This window comes from Elephantulus edwardii, unplaced genomic scaffold (assembly GCF_000299155.1).
Source record: "Elephantulus edwardii isolate Elephantulus edwardi_28Jun2011 unplaced genomic scaffold, EleEdw1.0 scaffold00116, whole genome shotgun sequence".
Taxonomy (NCBI): domain Eukaryota; kingdom Metazoa; phylum Chordata; class Mammalia; order Macroscelidea; family Macroscelididae; genus Elephantulus; species Elephantulus edwardii.
The window spans coordinates 3,974,479-3,994,722 of record NW_006399866.1 but is presented as its reverse complement, the minus strand read 5'-3'; the positions used below and the strand labels follow the sequence as shown (position 1 = coordinate 3,994,722).

At 38.2% G+C, this 20,244-nt stretch overlaps 1 protein-coding gene across 3 annotated transcripts in view; it reads left to right on the top strand.

The window, feature by feature from the left end:
• Nucleotides 1–20,244, top strand: part of SPTAN1 (spectrin, alpha, non-erythrocytic 1) — a 63,036-nt gene that overhangs the window by 4,024 nt on the left and 38,768 nt on the right. For all 3 annotated transcript variants that reach the window (XM_006892491.1, XM_006892489.1, XM_006892490.1), the window contains exons 3-20: nucleotides 4,660–4,800; nucleotides 5,131–5,277; nucleotides 7,527–7,660; nucleotides 7,821–7,965; nucleotides 8,067–8,221; nucleotides 8,906–9,041; nucleotides 11,316–11,417; nucleotides 12,871–13,008; nucleotides 13,932–14,042; nucleotides 14,977–15,054; nucleotides 15,181–15,336; nucleotides 15,530–15,734; nucleotides 16,190–16,371; nucleotides 16,563–16,806; nucleotides 16,983–17,105; nucleotides 18,176–18,393; nucleotides 19,086–19,178; nucleotides 19,391–19,525. In XM_006892491.1, coding sequence (XP_006892553.1) covers nucleotides 4,660–4,800; nucleotides 5,131–5,277; nucleotides 7,527–7,660; nucleotides 7,821–7,965; nucleotides 8,067–8,221; nucleotides 8,906–9,041; nucleotides 11,316–11,417; nucleotides 12,871–13,008; nucleotides 13,932–14,042; nucleotides 14,977–15,054; nucleotides 15,181–15,336; nucleotides 15,530–15,734; nucleotides 16,190–16,371; nucleotides 16,563–16,806; nucleotides 16,983–17,105; nucleotides 18,176–18,393; nucleotides 19,086–19,178; nucleotides 19,391–19,525 — 2,643 coding nt within the window. The remainder of the gene's footprint in view (nucleotides 1–4,659; nucleotides 4,801–5,130; nucleotides 5,278–7,526; nucleotides 7,661–7,820; nucleotides 7,966–8,066; nucleotides 8,222–8,905; nucleotides 9,042–11,315; nucleotides 11,418–12,870; nucleotides 13,009–13,931; nucleotides 14,043–14,976; nucleotides 15,055–15,180; nucleotides 15,337–15,529; nucleotides 15,735–16,189; nucleotides 16,372–16,562; nucleotides 16,807–16,982; nucleotides 17,106–18,175; nucleotides 18,394–19,085; nucleotides 19,179–19,390; nucleotides 19,526–20,244) is intronic.

Genomic DNA, 20,244 nt, shown 5'->3' with positions numbered 1-20,244 from the left:
TATGTGGTGACATTGTTTGGGTTTTGGAAGGGACAGTAATGGAAATATATTTCCTGGAGTTGTTGAATTTGAGATCCATTGTTCTTATTTTGCTGCATTCAGTGCTTCCCAGGGTTTCCTTGTTGATTCCTCAGTTTTGTTTGGTCTTTCTTTTCTTTGCTGACTCACGTCCTGGAAGTCCTGGAAGAGTCACCCCGGCCCGGGTGGTGCCTCAGCCAGACGGGGAGTCTACCCCTCCCCAGGTGCGTCGCCATCACCTCCTACTCGTCCACTTTCCCTGCAGCAGCCACCTTTGGCAGACGCTTCTGGAGCCAGCGCCGCGCGCCACCGCATCCTGATTTTCTTATAACTGGCTGCTCTGGTCTCTAATAAAATTTTGTTTTGCTCCTTTGAGGGACTAACCTTTTCTTTTATCTGTTAAAGTGACCCTAAAGATTTAGATGAGAGCAATATTCTTAAGTCTTGACTGTTTCATCCTCATCAGTCTTCCCTGTTACCTTATTTGGATGTCTTCATTGCTTTAGGATCTAGACCAGTGATTTTCAAGTAAAAGATATTTACTAGTAAGGTCTTACTTTTGCTCTGTTATACTCTTCAGACTTCAGTGACTTGCAGTTAGTCCTCAGCTTATTAGTAATAATAAGTAATGACATCATGACAGCCAAAAGAATGAACACGTCTTGGAGAAAGTGCAGCCAGAGTGCCCCTTCGAGAAAGGGATAGTGAAGCTTCCTTTTATATACGGTGGGCATGTTGTTAGGAGGGCCTGTTCCTTGGAAATGGATATCATACTTGGAAAGGTAGAAGGTTGGCGAAAGAAAGGATGACCCTCAGTGAGATGGATTGGCACAGTCACTGTGACAGTGGACTTAAGAATGTCAGATGGCACAGGATAGGAGAGGGTTCAGATCTGTTGTTTGTAGGGTCGCTAAGAATGATAAGCAACCCAGTGGTACCTAAAACAACAACAATAATGGTAAGGGGAGCTCTGGCAGTATAGTCTGTAGAGAGTTAGCACTGCTAACCCAAAGTGTTCCTGGCTATTCAAATCTACCAGTAGCTCCACAAGACAAAGCTGGCAGTCTCTTCCCACTAAAATACTACAGTCTCAGAAACCTAATGAAGGGTCGCTGTGAGTGGATAGCAGTGAGTGAGTAATGATAAAGAAGAAATAAAAGTACCTTCTCTATAACCATGTATTTCTTGAATTAGGTTTAACCCATTTGAGTAGTAGTATATATCCCTGCAAATAAATATTCTTAAACGTTTTTATCTGCCTCTTTTCCTATTCCTTTGTATATATTCTTATAGGAAATTATATCAGCATTTTTAAATTATTTCCTTAATAGTTCTTTTTCAAGAGTGAATGGGCTGCTTTGTAGTCATATAACCAGATTATAGATTGGGAACATGGAAAATAGATTAAATGTTTGGCTTCAGTAATTAATTGTTAATATGGGCTAGGGACCTCACATTCACTGCATCCACTAGTACGTGAATACTAGAACTCCATGTACCAATATCCTCTATGCTGTTCGGAAGTCTTACTGAAGGAAGATTTTAAACAAGTTCATTCTGCAATTTACAGCCTTGAAGGCCTGTATTAATGCAACATTTTAAAGTACTGCTAGCTCCTGTTAGGGCGTTCTGGTTGCATAATGGGTAAGAAACTGTGCTGAAATCCGAAAGGAACATAGTCCAAATCTACCAGCAGCTCCCAGGATAAGGATGGGCTGTCTCCTCCCATGCAGTTAACTGCCTGAGAAAATCCACTGGAGGTTCAACTTCTGACTTGACGGCAAGTAATAACAGCTAGCTCCTATTTGTTGCAAAGCTATTTATGCCCTACACTCTACTAGTCATTTTACATATTATCTCTAATCATTGCTATAATTCTCCAAAGTTAACCATTACCGTAACATTGTAGAAGGATATAAACTGAGACTCTGAGACATTTGAGTAAATGAAAGAACTGGAATTTCTTTCACTGTTTCACTGTTTTCTTTCTTTCTCCAGTATTAACATTTTATTTTTCCATCCTGCATTTTATTTCTGTTGGCATTTCTTAATTTTTCTCTGACAGGTACTATGACAGATCTAGCTTCAGCCCCTGTTGAGAAGCTCACCTGAGTCAGAACCAAAGTTTATCTCCCTGTACTTTCAGTTTGTTTAAATGCATCTGTAGTTGTTAAGAGATTTTGCTTTCCCCTTAGTTGTTAGACAAGTAATCTTCCCTCCCTCCCTCCTTCTTAAATGGGGGTTAGCTTGTGAAACTGAATTCTAACTGTAATATTTAACAAAATCAGACACACAGGAATGGAATAGTGTCCCAATACTGGACTAGACTTTGCCCTAGTTTTTGAGAATGTGAAAATGAAATTTGTGAGAGACTAAGTTGATTCAAGGGTAACTTTTTCTTTAACCTGTGAGCTAATTTTTAGTTCCCAAAGTTCTTTTTTCTGGTCCCCATACATTAGCAACTTGGTTTGCTTTCAGCAGGCAGTATGAGTATAGATGAATGTGGGTGTAGTGCAAAGGCTGTTTATGTCTCCTGGATAACCTGTCTGTCACTGGTTTAGACTTTTACACCATATCGGACGGCATGGCGCCCCATTGTCACTGCCACCCACATTGGGTCCCACATTCGAGTAGGTGGAGTATTGACTTGCTATTGGTTGCTTTTCCTCTTTGCCTTGGAATGCCTTTCACTTCCTTCTCTATAGTGGGTTGCCATTTTGTAACAAGCAGTGGTAAAAGTGAGTTGTGTAACCATATCCCCTTTATGCAGAGACTGCTTTGTCCATATTAAACATCCTTATATCTAAGAGGATCTTGATTATCCCATGTTGATTATCCCATGGCTTTCAAATTTTTATACCTACTCCTCACTGTTGAAGTTCTTGGATTACAAAGACCAGGTCATTATATAAAAGTCAGCATTATGTAAAAGTGGAAGATGGCTACATTATTATATAACTACCACGTTTCATCATTATATATCTAGCTGGCACATAACCTTAACCACAACCAGCATTATTCTCACCTTGTACTTCAACTTTTGTTCTTGCCAGACTAGATTGTTAATGTTCAAAATAGATTTTGTCATGAATTTGAAATATCCCGTAAAAAAGATAAGCACTGAGGAGTAGGTATAGTTTGCTAGGCATGGTCTGTCAACTATGGGTGGATCCTAGACTTTTTTGTTAGTGTGTAAACCTTTTTGGTGGTGTTTTTCTTATGTCTATTAGTGATAAACAGAAATTCCCAGTATTTTGGGTAGGCAAATCAAAGTCTTGAGATTGGATTGAAATACTGAAATGCTTTACCTAAGCTTGAATTATCAATTTGTCCCAAGTCTTTACAAGTCTTTGCTAGCGGGATGCTGTGAGAACCCAAGATGCTGGGAATTGATAATGTTTGGACCTGTGATTGTGACTTGAATGAAGAATGAAGTAAACTTAATTTGATATATACTTTATCACAAATTTTATCTTTTTATAGACATGCTAAAACTTTCTGCTAAGAATACATTTTTTGATAGCTGATTATGTTTCAGTTTTCTGTTTTCTCCTTTTAAAAATACTGACATTTTAAGTACTCCTGGTGGCACAGTAAAACATTCAGTGGTTAACTGTGAAGTTGGCAGTTTGAACCAGCCAACTGCTTGTGGGAGGGGGAAGATGAGGCATTCAGCTTCTGTAAAGATTACAGCCTTAGAAACCTTTTGGGGCACTTTGACTCTCACCTACACTATATGTCAGAATCAACTTGATGACAACAGAACTTTCATCTTTATTTATGTCTCATAGTTATTTTTTTATTTATATCTAATGTACTGTTAACTTGCATTGTTGGGCTGGGACTTTTTGTCTCTCTCACCTCCATGAATTTGAATACATCTTTTTTCAGTAATTTCTGTGTTAAATCCTCCTCTTTTCCTCCAAATAGTTTTCTGACCTAGGAATTCTTTTTGGTGAATAAATTTCTGAAATAAAATAAATCTACCTTTGAAAAAATCACTTTTTAAACTTTATAAAACAATTTTTAACTTTATGACCTGCCAAATTACTGTGAAATGTATAGTTTTTAATTCTCCTTTAAATGTGTGATTTCTTCACAGTTTAAGGTTTATCTTTTTAAGAATTTTTTACTTAGAGCTCTGTGAGGTTTTTCACATGTTGCTGCAAATGATAGCAAAAAAAATGTGTTTCTGCATTGCAGTCCCAGAGGTGAGTGATTTGAATCCACCAGATGCTCTGCTGGAGAAGGAGGGGCAATCTCCTCCTGTACCAGTCAAAGCTAATTTGATGGTACACGCAAAAAAAAAAAAAAATAAGGGATGCTCTGGTGGCCTAGTGGCAAGAAGCTGCACTGCAATCCCAGAGGAGCACGGTTCAAATCCACCACATGCTCTGCCAGGAAAGGAGGGACAATCTCCTCCTGTACCAGTCAGATACAATTTGACAGTACACACACACACAAAAGAATAAAATAATAATTAAAAAAAATTTTTTCATTATTTTAAAAAATAATAAAAATAAAATTTAAAAAATGTGTTTCTAAGCATGGTTGTCAATTTAAGTTAACTTGTTGGAACTCTGGCGGATTTAGATCCCAAAGAACTGGTTGTAATCTGTAAGGTTAATTGTTAACCTCCAGACTCGTTTGATGGAGTTGCATCGCCAGTGGGAATTACTTTTGGAGAAGATGAGAGAGAAAGGAATCAAACTGCTGCAGGCCCAGAAGTTGGTGCAGTATTTACGAGAATGTGAAGATGTGATGGACTGGATCAATGACAAGGTATGTTCTGAGGAGAGATTAGAGTAAGCCTTAACAAATACAACAGGATAAGAGCCAATCTTAGTGGCCGATGCATCTAATCCAGTTAAGCAATCTCCAGCTGCTCTACATATGTTCTGTTCTGTAGATCTGAAACTTGGAGTCTCTGAGAACTAATGCTATGAGCTCACCTTTTAATTATGAGAGAACTGAAATCAGAGATCTGTAGAAAACTGTGAACTAAATCTAACGTGGCCTCATGACTCATGTGTCTGTGTCACAGTAAGCTTCTGGGAACCATTTATACTTTGTGTTGATTGGGACTCTGGTTCTGTTATTATCCTTAATTAGGAAGCAATTGTGACTTCTGAGGAACTGGGCCAGGATCTGGAACATGTAGAAGTTCTACAGAAGAAATTTGAAGAGTTTCAAACAGATATGGCTGCTCATGAAGAAAGAGTTAATGAAGTGAACCAGTTTGCTGCCAAACTTACCCAGGTAACTAGCAGAAAACAGCTGTCACAACAGCATTATGTTAACATTCTAGTATGTTCAGAAAAAAATTTTGACAATATATTCCCCAGTTTTACTAAAGTGAGCATGCCTGAGAGTTTTATTTAGGTCTAGGCAGGGCAGAAGTATTGATTACTCCTAAATTAATCTCAAGCTCAAATTGGAACTGACACATAGCTGATCCTGAGTGAGATTTCCAAGGCTGTAAATCACATAGGAGGTTACCACTCATTTTTTTCCCTAGGAATTGTGGTTGGAGTTGAATCACTCATCTTTCTCCCTAGGAATCATGGTTGGATTTGCACTTGGCCTTATGGTTAGCAGCACAACTCCCTTTGGATTCTGTCATTGAAACTCCTTCATTTCTAAATTGTTGCTGTGTACCATTAAGTTGTAACCAACTCAAAGCTGATCCTCCAGTGGTTTTTAGAGGCAGTGAATTGCACAGGAGATTGCCCATCTTTCTCTTGCAGAGAAGGTGGTAAATTCGAACCAAGCACTAAGGCACCAGACATCTGTCTTTGTCAGATTCAAGAATGTTGTGGCCTAGTGGCACACAGTTCGAATCTACCATATTCTCTGTTGGAGAAGGAGGGGTAATTTCCTCCTGTGCCAGTTGGATCTGATTCGATGGATGGTATACAACAAAAAAATTTTTTAATTCAAGAATTTTTTTTTTAGCTTGTTACTTAAGAGCAAGGAGGACAGGGTTCATTTGATTGGTTTTCCCCACTCACTTGGTAAAGCTTTTATTGGGCTTCAGTGCTGGATCTCTGGAGTTTCTCAAAGGTGTGGCATGGGGAGTCCCTGGATTACAAACAAATTCTGGTCCTAAATCTATCTTTAAATTAAATTGACATGTAAAATGGAAGTTAGGTATGGTTCATGTCTAAAATCAGTCAAAATGTTTATTTCATAGTATGGAGTGAACCTTTCATGAAAGACATTAAAGAAGTACTTTCAGGTACTCTAAAACATCTATACCATAATAATAATAATAATTACAGTAATTATTTTTTAATGCAAAGTATTTCTCATTTGTATTACAACCCTCTAAGTTTCAGTATACTAGGCTTTACAGAGACTTGGCTTATAACTCCAGTTGTGCATAAGTTAGTTGTTCATACCCAGGACTGCCTGTAAGTGCATTGTCTGCCATTTCCTGATGCTCTTCCCTTTCTTTTTTATATGAAACTCCTTGAATGCTTTCAGGAGTCTAGGGCAGCTTAGTAATAAAAAGATTATCTGGTGGATGTGGAAACCATTAAGATACAGCGATTCAGCCTTTCCTCTTGCCTGCATGAACAGTTTGCATTTCTGTAAGCTATTCCTTTGCTTTCACCTTCCACTTGAAGTTCAAAGTGCTCCAGAAATATCAGTTAGTTATTTTTAGAAAAAGTGGTAAAGATTTGTGCTGCCAATTCAAAGACATACTGTTTGGATCCAGCAGCTGCTCCGTGGGAGAGAGATTGGGCAGTCTCTTCCTATTAATGCTTCTGAAAACTCACTGGGGGATCACCAATGAGTTGGCCCCTACAGGACATTACACAGCTGGTACTTCTTTCCTTCCTGGTCATTGTTGAAAAGAAAGAGAAAGTATCTCCCAGAAATATCTCTCCTTATTACAGTGACAGATGTGCTGTATCCCCAAATCCTGAGCCATCCCAAAGTTATACTTAAGAGAAGCAGTCAGTAGAACCCAGGATCTCATAAATGGTTATAGAACTGTGTGAAATGCATGACTTCTTAACTTTGTATCTACACATTGTTTTTAATTAAGACAAAACAAAATGTGCTTGGTGAGCCCACTTCTACACTGAAGCCAGGAACAAATCAACAACCAACCTTCACAACCCTGAAAACTCTGTGTGGGCAGGAATGCTCAACAACCTCATGAACATTTAATTAGCAAATGTTTAGGCAGTTGGCCAGATAACGGCATTGATGGAAGTACTACAGAGTTGCCCCTGAAGTATTTAACACAAAGGATTTTGGTACTGGTGTATACATGACTGGTTTACCACTATCCTTTTTATGTAAGAGGCAACAGAAGCTCTTTAAAGATGCAGTTTACTTCATTTAACACAAAAAGCTTGTGTTTCTTCTCTCATTCATTGATTTTCTTCCCAATGGTGGAGATTTTGCTAATACTGGTACCTCAAGAAGCTGTGAGAACTAGCTGGAGGACCAGTAGTAGTTAGGACCAAATTCAATCTTATCTTCTCCTTATTTAGGAACAGCACCCTGAAGAGGAACTGATCAAAACTAAGCAAGATGAAGTGAATGCAGCGTGGCAGCGGCTGAAGGGGCTTGCTCTTCAGAGACAGGGAAAACTTTTTGGTGCAGCTGAAGTTCAGCGCTTCAACAGGTAATAAGCCAGAGTGTGCTTCCAGGAATGGACATCTCCTTGGGAAGGACTTTGTAAAGTATCTGGCAAATGCTGATGTTAATTGTCTTCCTCAGTATGGCATTCCTAATTTTCCTATAGAATCAACCATATCTGGATTAACTGGTAACCTTACTTTTAGGGATGTGGATGAGACTATTGGCTGGATTAAGGAAAAAGAGCAGTTAATGGCTTCTGATGATTTTGGCCGAGATTTGGCAAGTGTTCAGGCTTTACTTCGGAAGCATGAAGGTTTAGAGAGAGATCTTGCTGCTTTAGAGGACAAGGTGGGTTTTGTTTTGTTTTTAAGGTGGGTTTTGAAAGCATCTGATTATATAGGTAAGTTACCAGGTATCCGGAGAGCAGTTTTGACAGTGTGTATTTCTAGGTCAAAGCCCTGTGTGCTGAGGCTGACCGGCTCCAACAGTCCCACCCTCTGAGCGCTACTCAGATTCAAGTGAAGCGAGAGGAACTGATTACAAACTGGGAACAGATCCGCACTCTGGCAGCAGAAAGACATGCCCGCCTTAATGATTCATACAGGTAGAGATGGTTCTCCAATGCCAAATAGTCTCTTGTTAGTCAGAAGTTAGGGATCATTTCTATAGGCTGAAAAAAAACAACCCACATTTTTCTGTGTGACTTGTCAGATTTTACCTACTAAGAAAATGCAGGTAATTTTTCTTACCTAGTTTGATGATTGACACCATTTTTAAGAAAACATGCTGCCATCAAGTTGATTCTGACTCACAGAGACCTTTAGGACTGCCCCTTGGGGTTTCTAAGGCTGTAAATCTTTTTCAGAATCTGATTGCCTCATCTTTCTACCATGGAGCTGCCGTGAATTTGACTTTTCAGTTTGCAGCTCAGCATTTAGTCTGCTGTACCACCAGGGTAGTACTCTAGAGAGTTTCCCTTTTTATCATAGACTTAATAGAACTATATTCTAAGCTGTCTGAGCTCCATGTGAAATATCCTATTAAAATTGATTAAAGCAAAGATTAGAAGGGAAAGATTACTTCTTACTAACCAAGAGTTGAACTTTTTAAGAATAACAAGGTAAAAATCTTTTATAATCCAGATTGGGAGAATCCTCTGTTTCCGAGGACTAGAGTTTGTATAGTTTTTAGACTTTTGAGAGTATAGAATTTGAATCTTTAAGGAAACTACTGTTTATGCTGAGATCTCCTGACAAATCCTTAATAACTTATCTTTGATTTTCCCAAGGCTTCAGCGCTTCCTTGCTGACTTCCGTGACCTCACCAGTTGGGTCACTGAAATGAAAGCCCTCATCAATGCAGATGAGCTTGCCAATGACGTGGCTGGAGCTGAAGCCTTGCTAGATAGACATCAGGAACACAAGGTAATGTCTGGGAATTTCCAGAAATGAAAGTTACTAGCTTATTATTAGTTATTATCAGTATGTCACTATCCAAAGAGGTCTACAGTAAGAGTTGTTAAAACCTAATTCACAAGTAGCCCTAGTGAAGACAAATGTTGGTTTCACTTTTGGAGACTTATACTACCTACTTCTAGTAGATAGGAGAGATATTGGGTTAAAAGTGAAGAGGTTGACTAAGATCTGTATAAAGTAGAGAGATTGTTCTTGACAAGGTAAAAGAAATACTCTGGAAACGCTCCCTTTACCATCTTAAAAATATATTTTTGTTAACATGTTGAATTTCATAGTTGGTTTGAGTAAATTCATATTCTTCTATTTCCCCAAAGTATGTTCTATGGAAATCTCTATGTGAGATCTTAAATTTTCTTACTGTAAAAAGGAGGATTTTCTATAGTTAAGTAATTTTAGAAAACACTGCTAAACAAGTTTGTTGGGTTTTTTTTTACTGTTGTTTTTTTTTCATTAATTTTAATGAAAATTTACAGAGACTTTGGATTTCCGTTCATTCATTGTTGTACTTTTCTCCCTGCCCACCCTCCCCCCAGTTTGTGCTTCTCTTTGAAAAGTAAAAGAAAAATTCTTTCATTGTTATATAACCAATCCTTCCCCCCAAGTCCACTCCACTACACAGACTTCGTTTTGAAAAGTGAAAGAAAAATTCTTTCATTGTTACACAATCCCTCCCCCTAAGGCTCCTCCACTATACAGCCTTCATTTCTGGATTCCTGTCATGACAATAACACCTAATCATATATCCCTTTTAAACAGTTCTATCCCTCATCTGTTTCAATACAATATACATAACTTATCCCATCTTTCTCAGTCTCTCCCTAACCCCGATGTCAGTCTCATTTTACAACAGTGGCACTATGCAGTATTTGTCCTTTTGTGACTGAGATATTTCACTCAGCATAATGTCTTCCAGGGTCACCCATTTTGAATAATACTGCATGAGTTCCTTGTTTTTCAATGCAGCATAGTATTCCATTGGGTAAATATACCACTGCTTATCTATACATTTGTTTGTTGATGGACACTTAGGTTGTTTCCAACTCCTTGCTATTGTGAACAAAGCTGTGATAAACATGGGTGTATATATATCTGCTTGGGTGGCAGTTATGGTTTCTTTGGGGTATATTCTCAGTAGTCGAATTGCTGGGTCAAATGGTATTTCGATTTGCAAATTTTTGAGAAAGTGCCATTACTGCCTTCCATAGTGGTTGCACCATTTTACGCTCCCACCAACAGTGAATAAAGGTTCCAGTTTCTCCACAACCTCACCAGCATTTGTTGTTTACTGTTCTGTTAAATTTTGCTATTCTTACTGGATTGAGATGATATCTCATAGTTGTTTACAAGTTTTTACAAATTATTGCTGTAAGCTTTTATGTTTTCATGTGATAGGTTAAAGTCAGAATATGGACGTCGAGTATATTCCACTACACTATCAACAGCTTATCACATCAGAAAATATAACATTTTTAGGAATAGGTCTAACAAAAATCTTCAAGATATTTATGAAGAAAACGATAAAAATTTTTTAGAAAGGTATTAAGGAGAAACAATAAATGGCTTATGTAAATTCATAGATGGAATGGTCAAAAGAGGTATAAGAAGGTATAATTTCTCTCCTAAAAATATACACACACACTTTCTCAGAGTCCAGTCAGAAAAACAGTTGGATTTATTTTTCCTAGGAGATGATTTAGACATTGTTATTTGAAAGAAAAATTCCAAAAATGTGCAACAGTGAATGAAACCCAACCTTTCTGTAAAGTTTCATTAAAATGACAATATAAAGAAAGAAAAATAATTTAAAATAGTAAAGACAACTTTGAAGAGCAAGCTTTGATTTGGAACAGACTTTCAGGTACATGAAATCATAGAAGACCATTTTGCACAATGAAGACAAGTAGACCCATAGGGGAAAAAATGTCTCAGACCCATGTGGGTTTATAGAAACATAATCTCTGATAACAAGAGACATGAAAAGCCAATAGGAAAAATATATATTATGACCTGTTCTTGTGCCATCGAATCATGGGTTTTCAGAGGGTGTAAACTGCATGGGAAGAGATGGTAATTTTTCTCCCAGGGAGCAGCTGATGGATTAGAACTCTGTCTTTGGGTTGGCATTACAGCCTCTTACTCACTAGGCCCTTATTATGACCTACAGTAATAACGATCCTTTTATAATGTGCTGGGCATAAATTGTGCTCTTCCCCCTCCTCATAGGGTGAAATTGATGCACATGAAGATAGCTTTAAATCAGCAGATGAATCTGGACAAGCCTTGCTTGCTGCTGGTCATTATGCCTCAGACGAAGTGAGGGAGAAGGTAAGAAAGGCGAAAAGAGTTTTTATACTCTTAATAGCACTCATCAACTAAAATTCTGTTTCCATTTGCCTTTCTCTGGCTTTCAAGCTTTATCCTTGGGCAGATGACACTCTTTTTATCTTATGTGGTTAATTGTCCTAAGTGAGTTCCTTCCTTGTGATATTGTTTATCTTCTAGGCCTGTCTGTTGTTTGGCTGAAAGTTGAGTCATCTGGTTCTGGTCCAGGCTTACAGGGTAACTAAGTGCTATAGTCTCAGTGGTTCCAGCAGTCTCTAGCAGAACACTGTTGTTGTTGTTGTGTACCATTGGGACCAACTTATAGCTGACCCTCCAGTGGGGTTTCAGACATAGTAAATCACTCAGGAATTGGTTGCCCATTTTTCTCCTGTGTTGCACTGGTGGATAAGACTAGTTTTTATGATTTTGAGTTTTTTTCACAGAGGCGACGTTTCTTTTTCACCTCTGTTAATGGTTACCCATGTTTAAATATCTAAGCATCACACCTCACTATCATATATGACAAAACTTAGAGGAACATTCTGATCGTCTTTGAACCTCCGACTTTCTTTCTTTATTAATGAAAACATACTTGGCAAATGCTTTCTTTCTGGTCCATCTTGTACCATTTAGAGGAAGATTCTACTTGAGGTTTCAGAGCGGCTTCTCCAGAAATTTAAAGAGATGTGTATATAGTGTGGTGATAGGTGTCTGTGAGAGAATAGCTTTTATTTGAGACATATTTCTACCTTGAAATTTTTGTGGGGAGCTCCTGCATAAGTGAAGCCAAGAGCCAGCAAATTTTTTGAAAATTCTAAGTTTATAAGTTTCAAAGTGTCTTTGAGCATAAAATTGCCTGATTCACATTGCGTAAATAATGATCTTTATATTACATAAAGAAGAGACATTTCCTAGACTTTGTTGTCAGGATATTTGTTTTGTTGGTGTTAAATGGCTTCGCGATGGAACGGACTCATACCTGACCCTCTGATGGGTTTTCAGACTCTGTAAATGACACAAGAGGAAATTGTCATCTTTCTCCCACCAGTAATTTTGGAAACTAAAAATTGTCTAAGGTATTTATGATATACTTAACATTTGTAGGTACTCTGATTCTCTTTTCTCAATTGAGAATTCTGCTTTTTTTACTCTGCCTCCTTTTTAAGATAGCTTATCCTTTTTTCCTTTCTATCTACAATCATTTGTGATATATGACAATAAACTAATTATACATTAGCTAGACCAGGACTCTTCTTCTGTTCAGCATAAATTAAAGCCGATTGGCATTTTTTTGTGACATGACTAACACAAGTGAATGTTATTCTCTTTATGCAAATCAGAAAAAAGTTCTCAAAATTAGTAGTTGAATTAGAAATTTGTAGCACCTGACTAGAGGGCGTTATGTTAGACCTGACACCACAGTAGTGAACTGGACTCTTGATTTCTGTTTCTCCAGCTGACAATCCTTTCTGATGAAAGAACTGCCCTGTTGGAGCTGTGGGAACTGCGCAGGCAGCAGTATGAGCAGTGCATGGACCTGCAGCTCTTCTACCGAGACACTGAGCAGGTTGACAATTGGATGAGCAAACAAGAGGTAATTTTGGGGAAAAAAGATAGACATAATTTGGGGAGCAAAATGCTTGCCAGAGTATGAATCCTTTATTTCACCTATTTTTCTCATTAGTTTGCCGTTTTAAAGGAAGTAATTACTATTCCACTTCTGAATTGAGTGAAAAGAAGAAGCTGGAAAGTTTTTCTGAGTTAGCTCTGCCAGCTCTCTTTCAAGATTGCAAAGGACTAAGCAGAGGCCCTAGTGTTGTAAATGAGTGCAAAATGCAAAATTGATTTGTTGTTATATTTTAAATTTATTTGCTCATTTCTTGAATGTGAAATAATACTGTGGCAGTTTTGGCCTGAGATTGTTTACCATAGTCTTAACAGCCACACAACTGCAGCTAACCATGTTATAGGGTTTCCCCCTCTTGTCATCTTTGCAGAAACAGACCCACTCCCATAGGGTTTTGTCACTAAGACTCATGAGATTGATTTGATGTCCAGTACATAGAACCTCTGCTCACTTGACTTACATGGCTTATCACTGTTGGAAACAAAGATGGACTTGGCTCTTATCTGAGATATTGGCAGCTTTTCAGACTCACATGTATTAACATCCTAGCAACATCTCTAGCAAAAATGCCTTCCTCGGCCCTGACACAATGGGTTATGAAGGGAGCCAAATCTTCAGTATGCCCAGGCCTCCACCTCTTAATTAAAGAGAATAATCTAATCTAATATAATCAGTAAAAGTTACTAAAAGAGTTTCAGTACAATGTAGAATAAGAACTTTATGGTACTGGTTTTTACGTGAAGTCCAGTTTAGGTTTTCCAGAAGAAATCTTAGAAGTTTAAAAGACATAGGATCTCTTTCTTCCTTTCTGTATTTTGGGCAAATTACCTTTGTTTCCAGGTAAGATCACAGGATAGGACAGTATTCTGAACACTGTTTTCTTTTGTAAGGCATTCCTATTGAATGAAGACTTGGGAGATTCCTTGGATAGTGTGGAAGCCCTTCTCAAGAAGCATGAAGACTTTGAGAAATCCCTCAGTGCCCAGGAGGAAAAAATTACAGTAAGACCTTTATTGTTAAGTCCCTCCTAATGATTCTAAGAGGAAGCCAGACGTCTCTTCTTTTGATTTCTGAATAGATTTGATGAAAGATCTCTGTTAAATACAACTAAAAGTTGCTTAAAATCTCTTGAAATAGTACCTTGTTGCAGATTTACACAACTTTACAGAATGAAGCAATGTACTTGCTATAAATCTCCAAATTCAAATTTATTTTCACTAAAAGTAGTTAAAAATTAATACAGAAGTGTCCTTCCCATTGAAAACAGATCTTAGAAGAAAGACTTGCAAAGCTGTTAATCTGCATCTGACCCCTATAAGGAAGGAGATTATGCTGCAGCTTATGTATGCAATCTTGAATGGAGCTACATTAATATTAATATGTCGAATTATCAAGAAAAAAACTTTAGACACTAAGGGGAGACATGTCATAGCCGTCCTTAGACTGAAAACTTTGATGTGTGTTAAAGTTTAAAATCTTCTGTGACCTGGTCAGCAGTTGTTAGTTTTTTCTAGCAATCAAGTTACACAAATAGTTCTTCCCATCAAAAAATTGCTCATTGCTACTGAGTCGATTCTGGCTCATAGTGCTTGTATAGGACATAGTAGAACTGCTGCCAGTGTCTTTATGGAAGCTGACTGCCACATACTTCTTCCTTAGGGTGACTGATGGTTAGAACTGCCAATTTTTGAGTTAGTAGTTGAGCAGTAACCATTGTACTACTACGATTCCTTATAGTTTGGTATTCAGACTCAGACTGAAATGCCATAGTAGCCTTCCCTTAGGGTTTCTGAGGCTGTAATCTTTACAAAAAGAGACTGCCTGATTTTCTCTAGTTGGTCCAAATTGCCAGAGACTCTCTGCCTTTAAGTTACCGACTACACCTATGCTTACTCAAAAACTCAAGACTCATTGCTGTCTTATTTTTTTTCCTAGGCATTAGATGAATTTGCAACCAAACTAATTCAGAACAACCACTATGCAATGGAAGATGTAGCTACTCGCCGTGATGCTGTAAGTTCCTAGGTTTCTTTTGCTCCTTTCTCTCTGGATCCCATTCTAGGACAGATGTAGAAGTGTTCATCTGGAATCTTGTTGGGAGTAAGAACTGGAAATTCACATGGCCCCTTGTGTTTTTAGCTTTTGAGCCGCCGCAACGCCCTTCACGAGAGAGCTATGTATCGCCGAGCACAGCTGGCTGATTCCTTCCATTTGCAACAGTTTTTCCGTGATTCTGATGAGCTCAAAAGTTGGGTCAATGAGAAAATGAAAACTGCCACAGATGAAGCTTATAAGGTATTGTCTGACTAGTAAAGCTAAGCTCTTGTGAGTAGATTTAGCTAAAGAATGAACACTGGAGATTTTAAAAAATATATCATTTAACAAACTTTCTTTTACACATTCTATCTATAAAGTTAGGTATGAAGGTAATAGGATAGGGATTTGACATATGAGTAGGTATACAATTGGACTCCTCTTTTATTGGCAGGATCCATCCAACCTACAAGGAAAAGTGCAGAAACATCAGGCTTTTGAGGCTGAGCTGTCAGCAAACCAGAGTCGCATTGATGCCCTTGAGAAAGCAGGGCAAAAGCTGATTGATGTCAACCACTATGCCAAGGATGAAGTGGCAGCTCGTATGAATGAAGTCATCAGTTTGTGGAAGAAGCTACTAGAAGCTACTGAACTGAAAGGTAAGAGGAAAATGTTTTCACTGGATTCTGAAAGGAATGTTTGGAGAAATAAAATTATTCCAAGTTAAGTGTTTTAGGGACATATATTTCCTTCTTACAGCGAGATACTCAGTCACTTTGACATTAGGACTCTTTTTCTATACTGAAGTTACTTGGCCTAGATTCTGATACGTGGCTGATTTAATAGATGCAGATGAGGGTAGTCTGAACAGCTGGAATGAATTGGCCATGCTATCTTGAGTGAATTGGGCCCGGTCACTGAAAATCTAAGTTCAATTTTATGTCAAGGGCATTTGTTAATTTTCAAAGTCCCCTAACTTTTGGAAATGAACATAATTTCAGACAATTGTCAATTCAACATCTAGAATATAGAGAAATGGTTGGAATATATTATAGAAATAAAACTAACCTATAATTCTTAAGAAATAGAAAAATCACCTTTGCTCTTTGAATAGGAATCAAACTTCGTGAAGCCAATCAACAACAGCAGTTTAATCGCAATGTAGAGGATATTGAGTTGTGGCTGTATGAAGTAGAAGGACACTTGGCCTCGGATGATTATGGCAAGGATCTTACCAATGTCCAGAACCTCCAGAAGAAGCATGCTCTGCTTGAGGCAGATGTGGCCGCTCACCAGGTAGAGTGTGAATCTGGGACTTTATTGTTAGACAAGTGAATGCAGAAACAGTTAACAGGAAGAATGGCAAGCCATTTAAAGACCACATTAGCTTTAGGAAAGATACGATGTATTGATTTCCTAGAAATATTTAGAATATTTAGAATAGCACTGGCCCAAGCTTTAAAGACTCTTTACTTTATAATTTCCAGGATCGAATTGATGGTATCACCATTCAGGCCCGCCAGTTCCAAGATGCTGGCCATTTTGATGCAGAAAACATCAAAAAGAAGCAGGAAGCCCTTGTTGCGCGCTATGAGGCTCTCAAGGAACCCATGGTTGCCCGGAAGCAGAAGTTGGCTGATTCTCTGCGCTTGCAACAACTCTTCCGTGATGTTGAGGATGAGGAGACCTGGATTCGAGAGAAGGAACCTATTGCTGCATCTACCAACAGAGGTCAGTCTGCCTCTGTCAGATAGGAATCAAATTGAGAAAGGATGGTAGCTTTAAAGCTAAAGATGTCACATCTCAAAATGAGCAGAGTGAAGTTTAAATTATTAAATGAAAGTCGTGTGGTAACATGGCTTTTCTGTTAATGGTTTGAATGACTTGGGAGTGGTTTCTGCTTTTAGGCAAGGATTTGATTGGAGTCCAGAATCTGCTAAAGAAACACCAGGCCCTTCAAGCAGAAATTGCAGGACATGAACCTCGCATCAAAGCAGTTACACAGAAGGGGACTGCCATGGTGGAGGAAGGTACGTATGTGTGAATACTATAATAAGTGAAAGTGGCCCTAACTTTGTTCTTCATATAGCCCCTTTAGTGTAAGTATGTTTATGGACTTGAATATGATTAAGCTTTGATCTGTGAGCTTAATTAAACCACATCTCGATGTGTTAAATCTGTCTTTTAAAAACAAAAACAAAAAGAATGAAAATGGTAATATGTACCATTCTGTGCCTGACTTATGTAAGTCTCAGTAACTGAGAGCTTTAGTGAAACTAGGGAAGTTGTGGTGGCATCATCTACAGGGAATTGTGCCACTAACCCAATTCCAGTGGCAATTCCAGCCCACCAGTGGTTCTGAGGGAATAATTTACAGCCTCTGATAATCTGCTAGAGTCAGCTAAGAGTCGGTTCTAGCTCTACAGCAGTGAGGTTTGAGTGCAGTGAAACTATACTTCATGATTCTTTTAGTTCTGTTTTAGCTTTTGTGATTTGAATGAAGGTTTACAAAGGAAGTTTCTCTCTCAACCATTCATACATACTTTGTTCCATAACATTATTTTCAACAGTCATTATGTAATTTACTCTTTGCTCCTTCCACACTGTAATTCTGATTCCATTAGTCCTATATCTCTGTTTCCTCTTTCTTTAGTGATACTGTGCTGATATTCCCATAATCAATATTGCCTTTCCTTTTACTCATCTTACTTTGTACCTTTTGTCTCTTTACTAATGTTTACTCCTATCTCCCTGTCCTACATATTTCTGTAATTATCCAAGAACTAGTCTAGTTGTATGTAAACCTTTCCTTAGCTTTTTTGTGACAGAGGTCTTATACTATGTTTGTCCTTTTTCTTACAAACTAATTTGCTTTTTAATGTAACATTTTTTGGTAGCATTATTAATGCCATTTTGTAATATCTGCTGCTTAAAATTGAAACAGGAATCATGGTTGGAAGAGACAGCCCATTGAAGAGTTGGAACTATTCATAAAACCCAGAATTATGAAGGGGCCTGCTGACTGAAACACAGTCTCATTAAAGTCTGTGAGCACATGAAACACCTCTTTTTAATCCTTCTGTGTCCATCCTCCTTCCAGGCCATTTTGCTGCAGAGGATGTAAAAGCCAAACTTAATGAACTGAACCAAAAGTGGGAGTCACTGAAATCCAAAGCCTCCCAGCGCCGCCAAGACCTTGAGGACTCGCTGCAGGCCCAGCAGTACTTTGCTGATGCCAATGAGGCTGAATCCTGGATGCGTGAGAAGGAGCCCATTGTGGGCAGCACTGACTATGGGAAGGATGAGGACTCTGCTGAGGTAGCGTCTGAGCTTGAGAACCATTGTGTGGAACTAGTCAGGGAACAAATTATTATATATGACATCACAGTTTTTAAAATGTTTTCAAATCTGTTTTTCTGACCTTTTTGTTAGGAGAAATCATTATTACTAAAAGAGACTTCTGTCATTCAGCTTCAGCCATTATTAACATTTTGCCATTCTTGTCTTATCTGTTCTCCCCATTATGTGTGCATACACATACATGCACACAGTTTTGTTGGTCACCTATTTTTTTACAAAAACACTTAAATAGTCTTCCTAAAAGTTTGTAAGATCCTGTAGTAGCTTCTTTTGTCACAAAAATAAGAACAAGTTGAATGTTGACATGATACAGCGTATAAATTCTATATATGATTCTCTCAAAAGATGGGAGAATAGAAAAGATTTGAAGATAGTATTGGTGGGAAGTGATGTGTTAGTGTTGTTTATGTTCTGTATATTGGAAGTATTTTTGCATAATTAAGTATGTAAAAGTAGGGTAAAATTAAAAGTGTAAATCATAAGGTTTCCTCAGATGTTTGTTCAGGATAAAGGATAGGACAGAGTGGAACGTGATTTGAATCATTGTGAAAGTAGAAAAGACTTCCAGAAGGTAGTTCTGTGTCAGTGAGACCAGGAACGGGTTAAGCTCAGAGTCTGTGCTAGTGCTCCCTGTGTGATTTTGGTTTCAGGCTCTGCTGAAGAAACACGAAGCTCTGATGTCAGATCTCAGTGCCTATGGCAGCAGCATTCAAGCTCTTCGAGAACAAGCTCAGTCATGTCGGGTAAACTTGACTTTGTTTCTGCATTTATCAGTTTTTGAGGGGCTAGGGAAAGTTGCAACACAAAAGTTTATAGGTTGTTTAAAATGAAATTGTATTGATAACTTTCAAGAACTCTTAATGAGAAGTTAGTAAGTTTGACTTTGGGCTCTCTGTGTCTTTAGTTGCGTGCCATAGACATTCTTTCAACTTTGCACTTCTTTTGGTTTTTTTAGCAACAAGTGGCCCCTATGGATGATGAGACTGGGAAGGAGTTGGTCCTGGCTCTGTATGACTATCAGGAGAAGAGTCCTCGAGAAGTCACCATGAAAAAAGGAGATATTCTAACCTTACTCAACAGCACCAATAAGGCAAGGCATAGAAAGTTACTGTGTTTGTGTTTCCATCAGCACCCAAGTTTACTTAGTTGTGTACATTTTGAGTGATTAAGTTGACCCAAAATGAGGCTACTTTAGAATTTAAAAAGACTTAAGGAAATTTAGCACTTCTGAGTCCAGTCTCCCACCTAGTTTGCCCTGTACTACATATAATAAAAAAAGTAATCTGTTCTTTTTAAATACTTGCAAGAAACAGAGTCACACTCTCAGGATAGCGTCTCTCATGATTGAACACCTTCAGACAGAATTTCATTTTAGCCAGAGTCAGCTTCTCTGTAACATGTACCAGTCGGTTCTCAACCTAAATTGTTCATCTCAGCCCAGCAGATGGCTGAAGACAGCTGTGACATCATCCTGTAGACTATCTTCTCCAGTTTCAAAACTACTTAGCTGCTTGTTCTTCATTGACACTTTCTGGTTTGACAGTAACTTGAAGTGAGGCAAATGATTGATATGCTACGTATTTTCTGACTAATCTACTGCCCCAGCTCTTGTTTAAGATTACAGAAATGTTCTCAGTCACTTTACGAACCACCTATTCCACACCCTCTGTTTACGTAAATCCTGAGAGTTTGAGACAATATGTATGATTCCTAACTTTGTACTGACATTAAACCTAAACCAACCCTTCTGGTCTAACTCTGGTTTGAAAGCAGTGTTGTCAGTTAGAACTTCCTCTTAACGGAAGAACT